This window comes from Acartia tonsa, chromosome 11 (assembly GCF_053477335.1).
Source record: "Acartia tonsa isolate MP-2025a chromosome 11, ASM5347733v1, whole genome shotgun sequence".
Taxonomy (NCBI): Eukaryota; Metazoa; Arthropoda; class Copepoda; order Calanoida; family Acartiidae; genus Acartia; species Acartia tonsa.
In genome coordinates, this window is record NC_137270.1 from 28,619,213 (window position 1) to 28,637,204 (window position 17,992).

The 17,992-nt window shown below is 40.3% G+C and overlaps 1 protein-coding gene and 1 long non-coding RNA gene across 2 annotated transcripts in view; one reads left to right on the forward strand and one right to left on the reverse strand.

The window, feature by feature from the left end:
• The first annotated feature begins 750 nt into the window (after nt 1–750).
• On the forward strand, nt 751–13,253 carry LOC145331566 (uncharacterized). Its single transcript, XR_013883786.1, has 5 exons — nt 751–823; nt 1,326–1,388; nt 11,828–11,905; nt 12,279–12,342; nt 13,139–13,253. It is a non-coding gene; the product is annotated as an uncharacterized LOC145331566 (long non-coding RNA).
• Nucleotides 13,254–15,032: 1,779 nt separating this feature from the next.
• Nucleotides 15,033–17,992, reverse strand: part of wapl (cohesin release factor wings apart-like) — a 33,594-nt gene continuing 30,634 nt past the window's right edge. The window contains exons 21-22 of the mRNA XM_080176585.1: nt 17,485–17,601; nt 15,033–17,047 (exon numbers count right to left, since the gene is read on the reverse strand). Coding sequence (XP_080032711.1) covers nt 16,841–17,047; nt 17,485–17,601 — 324 coding nt within the window. The 3' untranslated portion in view covers nt 15,033–16,840. The remainder of the gene's footprint in view (nt 17,048–17,484; nt 17,602–17,992) is intronic.

A 17,992-nucleotide genomic window follows, 5' to 3' on the forward strand; every position in this document is an offset into this window, starting at 1 on the left:
TATTACTTGTAAACTCCCACCTAAATAGAACAGAGGCAGGTACATAAAGGGGGGGGGGTGGTCATCACTTTATAAATTGTAAACTCCAACCTAAATAGAACCTGGACAGATACACAGAGTGGGGGGGGGGGGGGTCATAACTTTATTACTTGTAAACTCCCGCCTAAATATAACCTGGATCAATACACAGGGTGGGGGGGGGGGGCGGGGGTCATCACTCCATAACTTGTAAACTCCAACCTGAATAGAACATGAAGAGTTACACAGGGGGGGGGGGGGTCATCACTCCATAACTTGTAAACTCCAACCTGAATAGAACATGAAGAGTTACACAGGGGGGGAGTCATCACTCCATAACTTGAAAACTCCAACCTGAATAGAACATGAAGAGTTACACAGGGGGTGGGGGGGGGTCATCACTCCATAACTTGAAAACTTCAACCTGAATAGAACATGAAGAGTTACACAGGGGGGATCATCACTCCATAACTTGTAAACTCCAACCTGAATAGAACATGAGGAGTTACACAATACTCAGGAAAAAATTTATATTTTACTTCATAATAATCATAATAGTGATTACGGTAGATAAAAATTTTGCAGATATTCAGGAGTCATAGTAAACTCCAATCATTTCCAAACTTTAGAACTTTAAATGTAACAACTCTTTTACATTAAACATTTTTTAAAAGGGTAGGTTTTTTTTGTTATCCTACTTTTATATTTTGATTGAAATATTATATTTAATAAACAGTGGAAGGACAGACGATCAATTACCCAGAGAGATCTACGAAGAGAGAAAAAAATATACAGATATTCAAAGGTAAAATAATCAATATACAAATTCACAAATTAATCAAAATCCTTTTTTTATACTCTGATGACAACGTTCTCAAGTTAAGCTGTAAATTCAACACTATTAATTAAAAACTGTTGAAGTTGACAGGTTCGAATTAAAATACAAGTTTTATACTTTTTAAAAGTTTTGCTACTCTTTATATGACCCATGTCAGTCTGTCCCTCTTAATAAGAATATGTCTACACAAAGTATTTTTATTTCATCTTGGCATTAGATTTTTATCAATTTTTAGTAGCTCTCTTATAATTTAATTTTGATATGTCCGTACATTCTTTAATTCATATCGTTTTTTTCTTTTATTTGCGGATTTACAAATATAAAACAAAAATTTGTTAATATAAAAATAATTTAATATAGAATAATTTAATTCCAATTTCTGCCAATATTATCTGGTGTTAATTGCTACGCTGCCTTTGGATATGATATTATTCATCCTTGTTTATATTCAATATTTTTAATTTTCTAGTCTCCGAGATGAATTCCATGTTATCAGTGAAATGTCTAAACTTGGTTGTAATGAGATTCTTACGTAAGAAATTGAATTTCTTTCACATTTTAATATTAGACAATTTGTTACATTTATAGTTAGGTTAATAGAATAATATCTTATATATTGATGTTGAAGTGTTAATTCCCCCCGCTCCCAAATAATAACTAATAAGAGATACATTTGTTAAAACCTTATTCTATAAGTTGGCTTTTAAAAATTGGGTGGTATTCGGCAGCCGTGAGCCATGTTCTATGGCAACCCTGACCTTGGTTCGGAGAAGGGCCGAGGGCCCTCCCCCGAGTACTGGGGAAGGGGTCAGCCGACCCCTCCCTATGCTTTAAAATTAATGATAGATTTTGACAGCCTTATTATGGTTAAGCTGTATTGTTTGGTTCCCCCACCCTTTCCAGGGATGGGGGATCATTATTGCCCAATCTGATTATTGTATATGTATTTATATTGATTCTGCTTTATGATTACTTATTCCAAGCTGTGTATTTATTGTTTGTTGTATATAACTTTAGTAAACCTTAGACCCTGAATAAAGGAACATCTGAATAGACTCTGTTTATTATTTAGTGATTGCTAGAGAAGCGTAGCTTCTCTATAATATACGTGTCCACGTCTGTTCGCACTGCCGTAGTCATTTGAACTCGGGTGTCTGCCATTTAACCTAGGCGGATACCACAACTTTTGGTGACAGCTGTGTGAGATTACGGCAAACCACAAGTGTAGAGCAGACGTGCAGCTGAGGCTAAGGTACTCCCAGCAGTGAAACTGGCAAAACTGACACAAGCAACCTGAATTACCCACCCTGGAGAGCAAGGTCTAACTCTGTATCCGGCAGTTGTAAAAGCGAAACCTAGCGAAAGACCACTAAGTGTGGCGGAACCCGAGCTGCGGAGAGTAGCGAAATTGGACGAGAGACTGCGGAGAGCAGCGAAACTTGACGGAGAACCGCGAAGAGCGCCGAAATCTAACAGAGGATTGAGCGCTCAAGGGCTGAAACAGGCCTGCGGACGGGCTGAAACAGGCCAAATAATTGCAAACGGCTGAAAATAGGCCAACATTTACTGCAAAAGATAGCAGGATCCGAACCCACGGCGCTGCAGGACGGGACATTCCCTGCCGCCACCAACCAGATTCGGATCCACGGCGCTGCAGGACGGGACATTCCCTGCCGCCGACTGGCTGAAACAAGCCAAATAGCTGCGAGCTGTGAGCGAAAATACTAGTGTAGTGTACCAAGCAGAAAAAAAACTGCGTCAATTCCAAGTATCCTGAGAGGCTACAGCGCAGCCACCCATTGAGAAAAACAGATATTATATCAGATTTTATGGATTACCACCCTGGTGTGAAAGCTGAACAATAGATTTATGGGCAGGGCTTGGTAAACAAATTTGTTGTGTATTGTGATAAAGCCAAAAATAGAACCTAGATGTAAGATAACAATGTATTGGTAAACAATCTGACCCCAAACCTACAGCACGACAAATACACCCCCTTATCCCAACGGAAGGGGAGGGGCCCACCATAAATTGAAGCAAATACAATTGAGGTGACATAAGAATAAGCCAAGGATTAAGGAAGAAGCACAATTACCTCACCACCCAGTCACCTCAAACCTGCAGCACCCCCCTCCCCATAGGGGGAAGGACGGCTTTACCCCGTCCCCTCACGCACTCCCCCTTCTCCCCACACTTGGATAAGTCCGTCCACCGTGCGGAGATAGCGACCGGGAGAACGGAGCGCAAATCACGGGTTGCGCAGCGGAGCTTGGGACGCAACGAAAAATTCAACGGACAAAGGAGATGAAGCGGACCAATGAGAGAGCAGATTGAGGGATAGATGCGCGTTTTACCTGTGTGCGCAATCTGATGGCGCGTAGGCGCGTTGCAAGGAAAGGAGATTTCACGCACACACACACACACAGGAGAGGAGCTACTCTACAGCATACAACAGAGATATTTTTAGAAAAAAAGACTTGCAAGCTCCTCCCTCCTATCTACAGTGTGATAAGGAAAACCAAATCAGTTCCTGACAGCAGTTCAGACCCTCAACAACTATCTACACCTACCAGCCTACCTTAAAGCTTAGAAGCTAGTGACAAGTATCCTAGTGTACACCTATTTTAGATCTTTGTAGTTCAAACTACCAACCAAGTGATAAACGGTATTGGCTGCTAGGATAGAAGCCATAAGTGTAAACCTCCCCTAGTATTGACTTAACACTTAGTGTCCCGCCGCTGAACCTTTGACCCGATGGAGCAGCCACAAGCGCAAGGAGGCGACCAGCTCCAAGGATGGCTCCAGGACGATCCCCAGCCGGCTCCAGCCGAGTACCGCAAGCTGATGTTGAGTAACCTGCCGGAGTACCGAGGACCGCCCAAGCAGTCCTGGAACTCCCACATCCGGAGGCTGGAGATGTCATGGGCGGCTTACCGTGTACCCCCCCATGACACACTGAACCGCCGCAACGCCCTTTTACTATCCCTGGCAGGGCAAGCGGCGGAGATGGCCTCTCATCTGTTTGGAGAGGCAGGCCAAGCCTTGACATACGAACAAGTCAAGGCCGAGTGTGAAATGTTATTTCGTCCAGCCTATGAGTCTCAGACCCTGAAGCAAGCCTTCAGAGACTACAGGCAACACTCGACGGAGCCTATACAAGCCTACATATCCACAAAGTGTGCGCTGTACCGGGAGGCCTACAGCCACGAAGATTTGGAGTTATTGATAGATGAACTAAATCGCGGCATTCGCAATGCCAATGTGAAACGCGTTATGATGGGTCATGAGATCGCCTCGGTACCTGAGTACACGAGGCGAGCCATGTTCACCGTGACCATGATCACCAAGCAGCTGAAGGAGGGTGTGTGCCTAGTGGACGCCACCGACGGGCTCACGGGATCGGCCAGCGTCCAGTTGCCCCAGTACGATGAGTCGGAGCCAATGGAGATTGGCGCCTTGGCTCCGGGTCTCCACCAGATGGGGAAGGTTGCACCAGACGACAAGATTCCAGGCTGCTGCTAGCGCTGCCATGGGAAGGGCCACCGAATCAGAGATTGTCCTACGCCTATGGAGGTCAACCTAGAAGAGCAACACACCCAGCCACGCCGTGACCCTCCTGCCAAATGTGAACGTTGCCATTACGCAGGCCATACGGCAGCCGAGTGCAAGGCTGACTGGGACCAGGTAGCCGGCAGGAGACGTGTAGCTGACAAGGGCGCTCACTCAGGGAAGCCCAGCCGGGTAGCCAACATGGAAGGGAGCGCGCCCCCAGCGCGGCGGGCCAATCAGAAGGAATGCCGCAGTTTGGGACTATCCCAGCCAGGATCAACGTGCTGGGAGGAGCGGCTGAACCGGGTTGGCCTGGGCTTCAGCCTCAACCACTTGGGACCGGAGTTCATGCAGCCAACCAACATTGCGGAGCCAGAAGTCCTGCGGCCTCAACCATTCAGCCTCAACATGATGGGGCCTGCCAGACCGAGTCCCCCCAGCACGAGCGGAGGGGCGCTACCCAGCGCCACCGAGACAGTGTACGGGGAGGCCCTGGCGGCCGCAGAGCGGGAGAGGCAAGAGGCGCTAGCCAGCGCATCTGAGTCAATGTATGGGGCGCCATCCGGCGTCGCCACCTGGGAAGGACGAGAGGTGTGATCCCGCACCCCCAAGCTGATGTCTGGGGCGGCAACCACCGCCGCCACCTGTGAAGACTGGGGGGTGCTATCCAGCGCCCCCACACTGATGCCTGGGGCGACAACCGTCGCCGCCACCGAGATACCTGGACCCTGGAACGAGCCTGCAGCCCCAGAGGGAGGGGTGACATCCTCACCCCCAGTCAGCCAGCGCCACCAGCCAGCAGGGAGAGTCCAGCTATCCATCATCCAGAGCCCCCTGCCAGCAGAGAGAGTCCAGCTGTCTACCACCCTCAACTGAGCCAGGATAAGTTAAAATTGACAAATGCATTGTATCCAAAATATTGTGACCCTCCAGCCTTGCCTGTGCCTCCCGCACCAGAGGCTGGGGAGATTGAGATTTGGGGTTATCAGGACTTGCCTGTGCCACATGCACCTGAGTTCCTAGGGCAGGGGAGGGATGTAATACAGGGCGAGCCTGTGCCACACGCACTCCAGCCCCATGCCACTGGGCATGCCATGGACGAGGGAAGGGCCAACTTGGGGCTAGGGGAGCCGACGCCCAGACAGGCGCCCGTCGCCTGTCAGTCTGTCATTGGGGAGGGCATCGGGACGCCCCGGGCGTCCAAAGATAACACTCAATGGAAATTTATATCTAGCCAGGAGCAGTCCAGCAGTGTCCAGCCCCAGGAAGCAGTTGTGGCCAGAGCCGAGGATCCCCAGATGCGTGCGCGAGGACGATGGCTGTCTGGCAGATTCTCCCATTGGTGGATGGTTCTGTGGGGCCTATTGCTAGCAGCTGTGTGGCCTACAACTAGCTATGTCTTAGTAGGGTGGGACTGTGCCAACCCCACCCATGTCACCGCCTACAACAAGGAGCAGATGTGTAGCAAGGAGCCGCTACACCAGGAGGTGCCCTTGGGCCATGAGGTACATGTCCTGCAGCAAGTCAAGATTCGGGAGACCATGGGATATAGCTGTCAACTCACAGTGTCCCAGTGGACATTTAGGTGTGGAGTCTGGGGCCACCTGAAGGTGACCTCGGTCCCCACCCTCATGCGGCCAACCAAGATTGACCCAGAAACGTGCCGGGACCTGGCCCGGAGCCGAGTCTACACCCTGCCAGGCAAGACCCAGCCATTGACGTTCCAGCTGAACCACCCCCTGTTCTTTACCCTCGATATGGTAGGCGCATTGGTCAACAGCCCCGAGGGGGTGGGTTGTGAAGGGGAGGACGTCCATTTTGAAGGCCAGCTGTACTGAAATGAATTAGTGCTCCAGGAGCGACGGCTGCTGGTCAAGGAAGAGACCTACCTAGTTGAGAACGGACGGGTGGAGTCCCAGTCTGACCACCTGACCCTAGAGTGTCCCCATTCCGAGCTGTCCTGTATCACTGGAGAGGCCACATATGTGTGGGACCACCTGGGGAGAGATTGCCCCTTGAGGCTGATCCGCAGCTTCCAGCCCAGCCTGGTGATGGATGCGTTCCTGTTTGACCATCAGGCCCAATTCTTCATCAACATGACTACCCCCACCTCAATAGTGAACTGCGACTTTGAGGCCCATGCCACCAACCACCCAGCATTGTTCGTGGCAGCCGACCCGGCCGCGGCAGCGTTGCCCAGAGTATCGGCCAGGGACGTGGATGTCCCCCTCCAGGCCCAGATACACGCAGGTTACATCGGATTTACCCTGGAAACTCGAATGAGAAGCGCAGCATCAGAAGAAGTAGCGGCCAATTGCTGGAAGCTCCAGCAGCTAGACCCGGCCCATCCGGTGCGTGTCCAGGGGAGCACGTTCTCTATTTTGAGGGGAGATGTATTGCTCCAGCTTACCTGCCAACGTAATAAGTACGTGGTAAGGGAGAGCAATGAATGTTGGGACAAGGTGCCGGTGGAGCCCACAGGATTTGTAGATGCAGTGACAAAGGTGTATAGCGGCCACGCCACCAAGATTCCCTGCTCCTCCACCTACCCCCTAACTGTACACGCCGAGGAAGGATGGATAGAGCTAACTCCTGCACCTAAGAAGAGGCCGCCCCCGCTGGATACACCCAAGCAGCTGCTGACCGAGCCCTTGGATGACTTTAGCTCGGGAGGATTGTATTCTCAGGCCGAGCTGAATGACTGGCAGCAGCTACTAGCGTTCCCGGCGTATAAGGCCGCCATGCTGACCGGCCTGTCGTATGGCTCATGTGTCCAGCAAGGCAGCTGTTCAGCCACCGGAGACCATGGGATCGTGTCCTACAATATTGACCGACTGGCGGAGGAAGGGGAGGAAACCCTGGATGTCTGGGCTGGGTTCAGACAGGCTATTCACGAGTGGGGAGACGGCGCAGCCATACTGTGTCTGCTGCTGTTGATCCTCAAGCTGCTGGGAGACTTAACCATCATCTCCCTGGCAGCTGCACAAGGAGGTGTACAAGCCGCCATGAACGCGATGTCACAAGTATTCCTGTATCACCCAACCTTGTATCGTAAGGCCTTGGCCAGGGCCAGGCTCACCCATGCCAAGTCCCGGGACTTTTCAGTGGACTGGGATGCCATTCCTATTGGCCGGGAAGCAGCCGAGGAGATGGTATCCATGAAATCAGCCGATAGTGGAAATGACCGCCCAGGCAGGCCTGGGCCACACTCTGGAAAGCCCCGCGGCCCCTCGGGAGGCCAGGCTGTCGCCCAGACAGTCAACCTGGTAGCCAGTGCCCCAGCCGCTGCCAACACCAACCAGAATGCCCCGTTGCTGACCGGTCCCGCAGCGGCTGCGCCCCATGCCAACCTGACACCCGCTGGCGCCGAGCTACATGCCCAACAAAAGCCAGCCTCTACCTTCTACCCCACGTTGGGGGCCCATCAGCCCTGAAAATCACCACTAGGATTCCATTGAATCATTATCTCTTGTACATAATAAGCCCCTAATGAGGGGGCTGAAGGCCTCAACCACTGTCGGAAGTCTGGCAGGGATACCCCCTCCCAGCCTTCCGAGGGGAGAGTTGTGGTATTGTGCAACCGTGAGCAATGTTCTATGGCAACCCTGACCTTGGTTCGGAGAAGGGCCGAGGGCCCTCCCCCGAGTACTGGGGAAGGGGTCAGCCGACCCCTCCCTATGCTTTAAAATTAATGATAGATTTTGACAGCCTTATTATGGTTAAGCTGTATTGTTTGGTTCCCCCACCCTTTCCAGGGATGGGGGATCATTATTGCCCAATCTGATTATTGTATATGTATTTATATTGATTCTGCTTTATGATTACTTATTCCAAGCTGTGTATTTATTGTTTGTTGTATATAACTTTAGTAAACCTTAGACCCTGAATAAAGGAACATCTGAATAGACTCTGTTTATTATTTAGTGATTGCTAGAGAAGCGTAGCTTCTCTATAATATACCTGTCCACGTCTGTTCGCACTGCCGTAGTCATTTGAACTCGGGTGTCTGCCATTTAACCTAGGCGGATACCACACTTTTATTAAATAATCAATTGGAACCAATAATTCAATCTTCAGAAGGGTTAATTTGATTTATCATCACTAAGGATGTGCATATTTTAATCGTAAATTGTCTTTTCCTTAATATTTAAACAGGATTGAAAAAGAATTGTAAATTGGGTAGGGGGATGTATCTTACAGTATAAGGGAAAATGTATTCTACCACAAGTTAACCCAATTTTTAAAAGCGAAGTTTTTCTATAATTTGCTTTCTCTGTCCGTCCGTAACATTATTTTCTCGGCTGTTAATTAGGAAAGCCAGCTGAAATATTTAGTAAAAATTTCTTTGATCTGTGCCCATCTAGCATATTATCATATACATTGGATTGTCCTTATGTCTGTCATTCATTCTTTAAAAACATAAAAAAGTAAAAACTTATTATACTACAAATGTTTCGTGATTTTTTTTCATAATTTTTACAATTGAACTTCTGCTTTATAAAGGGTGTTAAAATAATAACCGATCGCTCACAATTTGAACCACCATAAGTACTTCAAATCTTGGAGATAGACCCCATAATGTTTAGAGTTTTTGATGGGGGCATGTAAAAACCTTTCTTTAGACACCTTAACAAGGTTTCTAACTCAATCTATGCCAATTTGACATAAAAAAAGACATTCCCATCCAACTTTGAGTCATAACGGCTCTGTCTATTCCTAGTTCTTGATGATTGCCAGGTCGATCTTTTTGATACCAAATTGGCTAAGATTGTGTTAGAAACATTGTTAAGGTGTCTAAAGAAAGGTCTTTACATGCCCCATCAAAAACTCCAAACATTATGGGGTCTATCTACAAGATTTTAAGTACTTATGGTGGTTCATATTGTGAGCAGGGATAAGGGATGGGAAACGTAAGAAAATATTATTCCAGGCCTATTTTCCAACTAGGCCTAAAAAACCAGTTTCGGGATGCTGCAGTAGTTAGTATTGACAACTATCAGCTAGAATAATGAAATAGCTAATTAAGTTCAAAGAAGATAATAGAATAAATTCAGGTAGCTAGCCTTAAGTAAAAATATATCTTTTTTACCCAATATATAAATGGCGTTTGTTAAAATTTTGTTTTGATTTTTTTTTCTCCCATAATTTTTTTTATCTTTTACTCTAGTAATTTGAATTTTTCAGAAAGCTATCATTGGGTTTGTCGCTGACAGATTTTAAGTTGTGTTATTTTTAATTTTATTTATGAGTAAACATTTTATTTGAAAATATCATTGCTAATTAAAATCGAAAATGAATAAATTAATAAATAAGCAATGGGTAACATTCTATCAACTTCTATGGATACTATTAGGTAATTATAGATTTGTACTGTGTACAAATTGACTAATAGTACAAAAATTAAGGTTAATGTGTTTTATCCATTCCGTATAGAATTTTTAAAATTTGAAATACAACACTTCATTTATAAACTGCCAATTGAATATTCTTAGCTACGCACTTCCTAAAAAATAATCCCGTTATTTTTGTTTTTTCTATATGGCCCTTTTTTAATGTTTAACTCTAAGCAGATTTAATGATTAAGCTAATGTGATCTAACACCATTTATATTTATTTTTTAATAGCAGACGAATCATTATTTTTTCTAGAATTGTCTGCTATATTTATTTTTTAATAGCAGACGAATCATTATTTTTTCCAGAATTGTCTGCTTCTAAAACTTCCCCCAATTGGTGATTGGTTGACAAAAACAGGCCGATTCTTATTGGTTTAGAGCGACAGCTACTTGGGAGCGTCCGCCAGTTTGATAGTAATTAATAATAGTTGCAATATCCTTTTAGAATCTAGGCCGGGACCTAATTAATGGCCAGGTTTCCTATCCCTTATCCCTGATTGTGAGCGATTGGTTTTTAAAAAGACAAATTTGTAATAAAATATGCACTTTCGGCGTAGGGCAAATTTCTCTGCAAGGGCTAGGTCTTAAGCTCTAGGGCTCTGGAAGGGTAAGTAGATTCAAAATTCAATATTGTTTTCTCATTGTCATTGCTTGGGCATGAATTGTATTATTTTTTATTAGTTTTGGACCAAAACTGTAAGGTTTATATTGAAAAAAGTGAAGCGATTGGTTTTTATTTTAACACCCTTTAACTCACTTTGTCTGTTTGTCAGTCTATCTATGTTTTCTTGTGTTTGGCTACTTATGAATATTATCATCCTTGTTGAATATTTAAACTAGGGAAATTTTGTCAATCTTACTTAATAAAAAGAAAATTCTGGAGCAAAGCTAATCTATTTTATTTTGTCCACCAGTTTGATTTTTAAAAGGAAGTTGTATAATGTTTAAAAGTTTGCTACAAAAGTAAAATGAACCATTTGGGTCCATCGGTTACCAAGATCTTAATCTACTAACGGACAGAAAGAATTCATGTTACTTCTATAAAAGGATAAGCCTACTTATTGATGTTGCTCTCCTAACTTTTCTTAAGAAACTCAAAAAAGAAGAATATTTAACTTTTGTTAAAGGTTATAACCTTGGCCATTATATCAGTAATACAGAGAAAGGGATATATTTCAATCTTTACTCCAAATTGATACCTATGGATTTCAGCATATTATAGATAGTAAATATTGGGAGTAAGATTTTGGTATCATTATCCATAAATTAAATGTTATTGCAAAAAATTGCGCGCTTTCCACCCCCTTCACAAAAAATACACCACTTTTGTTGAAAGTATTTCACCCCCCTTGATTTTTGTTTAAGGGGGTGTAAAACCACTGATTCTATCCAGGGAGGGAGGAGACATTGGGCTGTTTATTAGACTAGTCCCATAATTTTAACAATAATGTTTTCTTATTCGTTGACATCTTAGGGAACTCTTATTGAATTTTAATTGGTTGGCTCAGTAAGATAAATGTCCAAACATTTTAACCACTAATAGTAATCCATAGAAGGCATAATTTTGTGTATCATCTTTGGGGATGTACATCAATTTATCGGCCACTGTCTTATTCCTTAAAATCCCTGGTTTTTATCTTAACTTTCCCCTTTTCTCTGCCGCTAAAAGGAAATAATGTTTGGTCATTTGTTTTTTTGCTAGTCAAAATATGCTTTTAGTTAGGCATATAGGGAAAGGTTCATGAAAAAAAAATTAATACGAGTTACCCTTTTTTTTTGGGGGGGGGGGCGACAACTATAGATACAGATATATAGTTCTGCTCTTAAAGCTCTTTAGGAACGTATCACTCTATCTTTAGTTGAATTGATTCTCTTTAGATTGCTATTTATCGCATCTTGTAAAATAAAAAATTGTCTACAACACGATAGATGAGTTTTGAGAACCGGTTCTAATCCAGCGGATGTTGATCACTAAGAAATCACTAATTTTAAAAACCGTTTTCAGTTTTTTTTGTGATTATTTTCAGTATACAACTATATGAAGAAGGGATAGAGCAAAGAAAGATAATAAAAAAAGAAGTCATCAATGGAAATTTGATTTCAATGTAATTTTTTTCTAGATTAATATAGCTACTCTACAAGTTTTTCTTATTTGTTAAAATTAACGGCTGCGCACGTAGCATCTACGTATTTGAAGAGAGCAGGGAGCGTGCAGAAAATATTCTAAAACCCAGGGATCTAAAGATATAGGACAATGCTCGATAAAATGATGTACATCCCAAATGGTGATACACATTACCCCTGTATATTTCAATAAGTGGTTACAAAGTTTGGACACTCAACTTAATGAGTTTAACAATCCCGAGAATCCTAACGTGGAGAATTGGTTCAGTGGTTAGCAAGAATCACGGACATCCAAAACATATATACTAATAAAATTATTTTTTGCTTTTGGATTTTTTAACCTTGTGTTTTTAGAACTATGCACACTGGTGTAAGAAAAAAATATTCAAATGTATATCAAGAAAATCGAGGAAATCAGGTGATATATCTTTAGCCCAAAACAGATGGACAGGTATTGGAAAGTTTGGAAAATTACTTTTGAGCGAGCTGCAGGCTTTTCGACCTTTTTAACTTAAACTGAATGTCTTAACTCGTTTATATGGCAATCCGTCTTTATTAAAATAAGCACCTAAATGAGTTTTAATTGGCGGCTGCCAAGGCCTGCATAAACTAGCGGCTACTCCCCTAGATGCATTTTAGGGGAAGGTATGATGATCATACTATGATGGAGTCAACACTCCATTTTCTAGTGTTATAAAAAAATGTTAGGTGTTATGTTTTTGCACGAGATATGTGTGTATTAGGCCCGAAATACTCATAAAATTAATCAGGACGTAAAGCAAGCTCTACTGAAAAGGATATCTATAACGGTACAGCGATTAGAGTAATAAAGATCCTTTGACATCCTATTATCCTGATATATGCGTATTACAAAGTGTGGCTGCCTGGATTCAAATTTCATTTATTTTCCAGTATGATTTCGAAACCAATTAATATCCACTGTATTATTAAAACTGGATCTAATCCGTATTGAAAAATCATGTATCGTATCGTATCATATCCAGTTTTCGGCGAATAAAACTAAATTTTTAGTACATTTTTATATATTCGCGGAAAAGCAGAGCTGGATCTTTAAATCATTTTAGTGGTGAGCCAGATCGGGGTGAGCCAACTTTCACCAATGAGAGCACAGAATTTTTTGAAATGCCGCGCTATGATTGGCTGAAATTCGGCGCACCCCGATCTGGCTCACAACTATTATCTAAATGTTTTAGATGACAAAACTGGGCTACATTGTATTATGTTTGCTTGTAATTTGTTCCGTTGTGGCTATTCTTAAATTATTTGTTTGTATTAAACATAAAGCTTGTAAATAAATTATTAGACATTCTTATTTTAACTGATAGACCAACAAGTATAAAATATGTGTAAATAAGGCTTACAAGATAATCAAGAACGATTACGTCCAATAGTAGCGATGAAATATAACCTAAACATGTGTGTATTGGGATGTTGTTTTTCTACTTTTTTGGTATTTTCATGAAAATCACAACACCTAACAAAAATAAGGTGTATGTCTTTTGCAGCATGAGCAACAGACAGACGGACAAAATCAATGTATAGATGCGCATGTCAAAGCATTATTTACTAAAAATTTCAGCTTTCTATCTTCAAAAACAGCTAAGAAATTATCTTTCTTCCCATAGCGTTACAGACAAAGTGAATTATAGAGTAGCTTCGCTACTACAAAAAAAAAAACAATGAACGATTACATATTTTATTATGTACTACAAAGACAAGATTTTCAAAATAATATTTGTATTAATAATGCTACACAACATTTTAACAATTTTCGTTAACACAAATAATAAATCAAACGTGTATTTGTTTTTTTTGGGTCCTAAAGGTTATAGATATATATGTTTAGTTAATCAAATAAAAGTTATTCATTAAAGAAGGGCCATAAAAACGAATTCTATTTAAATTTAGTGTCTAATAGAAAAAAATGAAGATATTTAAGCGAATCAAGGGGCATGTATTTAAAGTTATGATTGTAAACTTTTGGAAAATGTTTTATAATCTATTGACCTATTCAAATATTTGTATTCTCTTTAATTGTAATGTTCAACTATTATTTCCTCAAATAATTTCGCTATTTTTAAAAGCGAAGCTTTTCTATAATTAGGGTCGGTCCGTCCGTACGTCCGTCCGTCCGAGATAGTTAGCTTTTATTCGTTAATTTAGGCATGTTAGAATTGTCCTATCGATTTTAAACTTTGCATGGTGATTCCTGTAGTAGTTAGGTACGATTTAGAAAGCGTAGCAACTCTATAATCGTTACCAGAATGTCCGTACGTCCATTTTAAACATGTTGATTTTTTTACTTTTTTAATAACAATTTTTTATGTGATAAAATCATCAGATTGATCTGATTTTTTGATTACTGATTCCTATTACAATAAGGTACAATATTATGAGCGAAGCATCTCTATAATCAAGTATTAAAATGTCAGTATGTCCTTAAACAGAATTCTGTATTTAAGAAGTTTTGCAACAAATTTACGTATAATTTTGCCACACCTTATATTTTCATATTTTGTATATTCAGTTCTGACACTCAACAAAAGTTAATGTTCGTCTGTCATATCGTTTCAGAGCTTCGCTTTTATGGATGTTGTCATCCTTGTTAGTGAATATCTTTGTGAAATTGTGAATTTATTAATATCTAGGGTAAGGGGGGGGGGGAAATTTCGGGTTTTTTTCGGTTTTTTTGAAAAAAAAATGGGATAAATATTAATATTTTCAAATGAAACCAAGACCGGTAGAAAGCTTATGGAAAGGACTATCAGGTCCCAAAAGGACGTTATCCTAGGACTTTTAGAAGTTTGCCGAAATTGACCGCAAAAAAGTTACCGAAAATTCCCCACCAGCCGAAAATTCCCCACCAGCGGGGGAATTTTCGGTAATTTTTTTCAACCTAAAAAAATCGATGAAAAACGACCAAACGGCCAGTCGAACATAAATAATCATAATTAGTATAGGTTATAGGGATTATCCACAAAAAATTTCATAATGATCGGACTATTCCTTCTATGTTAAAAATGAATTTTTTTGAAAGACGCGAATTTTTAAATTTTTTTTCAAAAAATTTTTAAAAAAAAACTTAAAATTAATATAAGAAAAAAACGTATTTTATTACTATTTAGGCCTGATCCTAAAAAAGCTCACATTAAACTATAGATTTAGACCAAAAAACATGAAAATTGATTAAAAATTGACCTCAATAATCGAATTTGAAGCAAAAGTGTCATCTTTGCAAAAAATCTTGACTACATTTTAACCTTAAAAAAATCGATGAAAGAAGGCCAAACGACCAAACAAGCGTAATAAATCATAATTAGTATAGGTTATTGGGATTCACCACAAAAAAATTCATAAAGATCGGACTATTCCTCCTATGTCAAAAATATTTTTTTTCAAAGGACCAGAAATTTTGATTTTTTCCTCGCAAAAATTTGCTTCAAAAAATAAAATTAATTTTTTTTTTGTTTTTTATCTGTTCTATTCATTTTTAGGCCTAATTCTTAAAAAGTCCATATGGAATAATAGATTTGACAAAAGAAAACATGAAAACATGACCATAAAAGTTGAATTTTAATTTCTTTTGAAATTACCGAAATTTCCCCTGGCGCCAACTTTGGTCATTTTTGAAAAAAATATTACCCCGATTTTAAAGCTCTCAACAGATTTGGAAAGAGCGGGCAATTCTTAGTTCAAAAGGTTTTTACGGATCAGCTCTAGGTCTTACCAATTTTTGTGTACGTCGATCTTTACACACCTACTAAAAAATTTTTGAAAAAAAAATTTTTCGTCCGACTTTGAGACCCAATAAGTACCCTTAATATTCATCTCAAAAAAAATTCATTTTATACTTTTTTGTAGGCAATTTAATAAGGAACAAATTTGCTTTTATGTTTTTTTTCTGTCATTTGAAAGGAACATGGAGAAAAAGGTCATTTAATGAAGGTAGGTCGAAATTACCGAAAATAGCCCCTTACCGAAACTTCCCCCGCCTTACCCTACTGATTATGTTTTTATTTACAGAGTGCTGAGTGTTACTGTTAAGAGAGGGGGGAGTATTTCTCACAATTTTATTTATGACATTATTTGACATAGAAAGATTATTTAATAAAATATCAGTTTTCCTATATCGCTTCGAAACCTATTAATATCCACTGGATTAGAAACAGTTCTCAGCCATACTGAAAAATCATGTAACGTATCGTATTACATCCAGTTTTCTACGAATTTTTAAATGTACAATCATAATATTAAAACCAGTTTTGATGGCCCGTTCCTTCGGCATCAAGGCCTAACAAAACTAGTTTCAATCTCATAGCTATGTACATTTTAGTATCCGCGGAAAGCTGTTTATAATACGAAGCGTTAAACGAATTTTCGCATTTTTAAACAAAATTTTGACCATAATGGTGAGAAATATTGTCCTCCCTCTTTAAATCAAATGTGTCAATTTACAACATAACAAATTAATAAAAAAAAATTAATAATATTTTACAGTGAATGTCGGGTCATATTTAAAAATTCTAAAAGCATTTCTATTTACTTTCAAGTCTTTGGTTTTTAACATAAATTAAAAGAAAAATTATTATACATTTTTTTAATAATAAAATGATATATACAACATGTTAATGATATTTTTTAAAAACTAGATAAAAAACATAACAATTTTCAATATTAGTTAACAAACAGTGCAAAAAAAGTTTTTATTAATCGTTAGCATTCTTTTAAGTGTCTAACTTTTCAAGTTTTGTAGGACACTGTGCTTTGTAAAGCAAATAATTTAGTGTACCTTAAACTATCGTGTTCTACGCCATAAAATGAACTTTAATTTTCTATACGCCCAGAAATTTTCTGGTTTTTAACACTATGCCGTTGTGTGACTCATCACAGCATCACTAAAAATCATCCATATCATCTATTGCAGTTGTACCATATTGTGTTCTAGAATAATCATTGCGTGGCATATCTGGCAGGTTAATAGAGTCCTCTACATCAAATGACATGTCTAGGTTGCTGCTGTCCAGTTCGAATCCGTCCCCTTCGTTTTCTGATTCCGGCTCGGCGTCCAGTTTCTCCAGATATTTGATCATTTTCTGAGTACCCTGCATAGAAAATATGATTGTAAGACATCTCTAGTGACAAAGAAAATTAAATGACTAGATAGAACTTTAGATGTTTTATGACATTGCAATAAAATAGTTTGGTATTTACACAGAAGAATACAAAAAAAGCGAAAAGAAGAACCGTAAACTTGTACATAAGTGCGTAATATGGTGAATAATCCGTCAAATATCATGATATGTGTATAAAGTAAACATTTCAAATCACTGAAAATCGAATGTTAAATTCAAGGATAGGGCAAAGGAGGATAAAAAAGTAATTCTTGTATCATCAATTTATGCCTTTATTATATTACAATAATTTCTCTGAAGTGTATTCCTTACATACAGTCTATACTTGACTACAAAAGAAAAAGATCAACTCTATTAGAAGATATATATTTAAAAAAAAGATTGTAAGATGGATAGATATTTGATACCTTAATACTCTTGTTGACATAGCTGCTGCCCCCGGAGGTCATGGCCATAAACTTGCTCAGTTTCTCCAGTACAACCACCATACTCTTGAAATCCTTGCTGGGTAGGTACTCGCGAATCTAGAAATATTAGGATCATGTTAACCTAAGGATCTTGTGCCCGTGGCTGACAAATACAGCCGCAATTTTCTGATTATGATCACGCAACGTTATCCGAAATGAAATGCCCTTATGTTATAAAGACAGACATTGGTAGGTATTTAGGATACTAAATCAAGCAACTGTAATTATGCTTTCACTCTGACAAGCTCCTCGTTCTAAAGAGAGCATCTTTCATTTGGGTAGCTTAATATAGAACACCTACCAAAACTATAGCCTAGGGTGGTGTAATAAGTGAGTAGCTTTCACGATAATTGCGAGTCATCTTACCAATCTAGAATTGGATAAAGATTCTTCCTACCGATCTCCATGTGCATCAGAATCTTAACTTCAGAGAATCATAGCTTTGTGT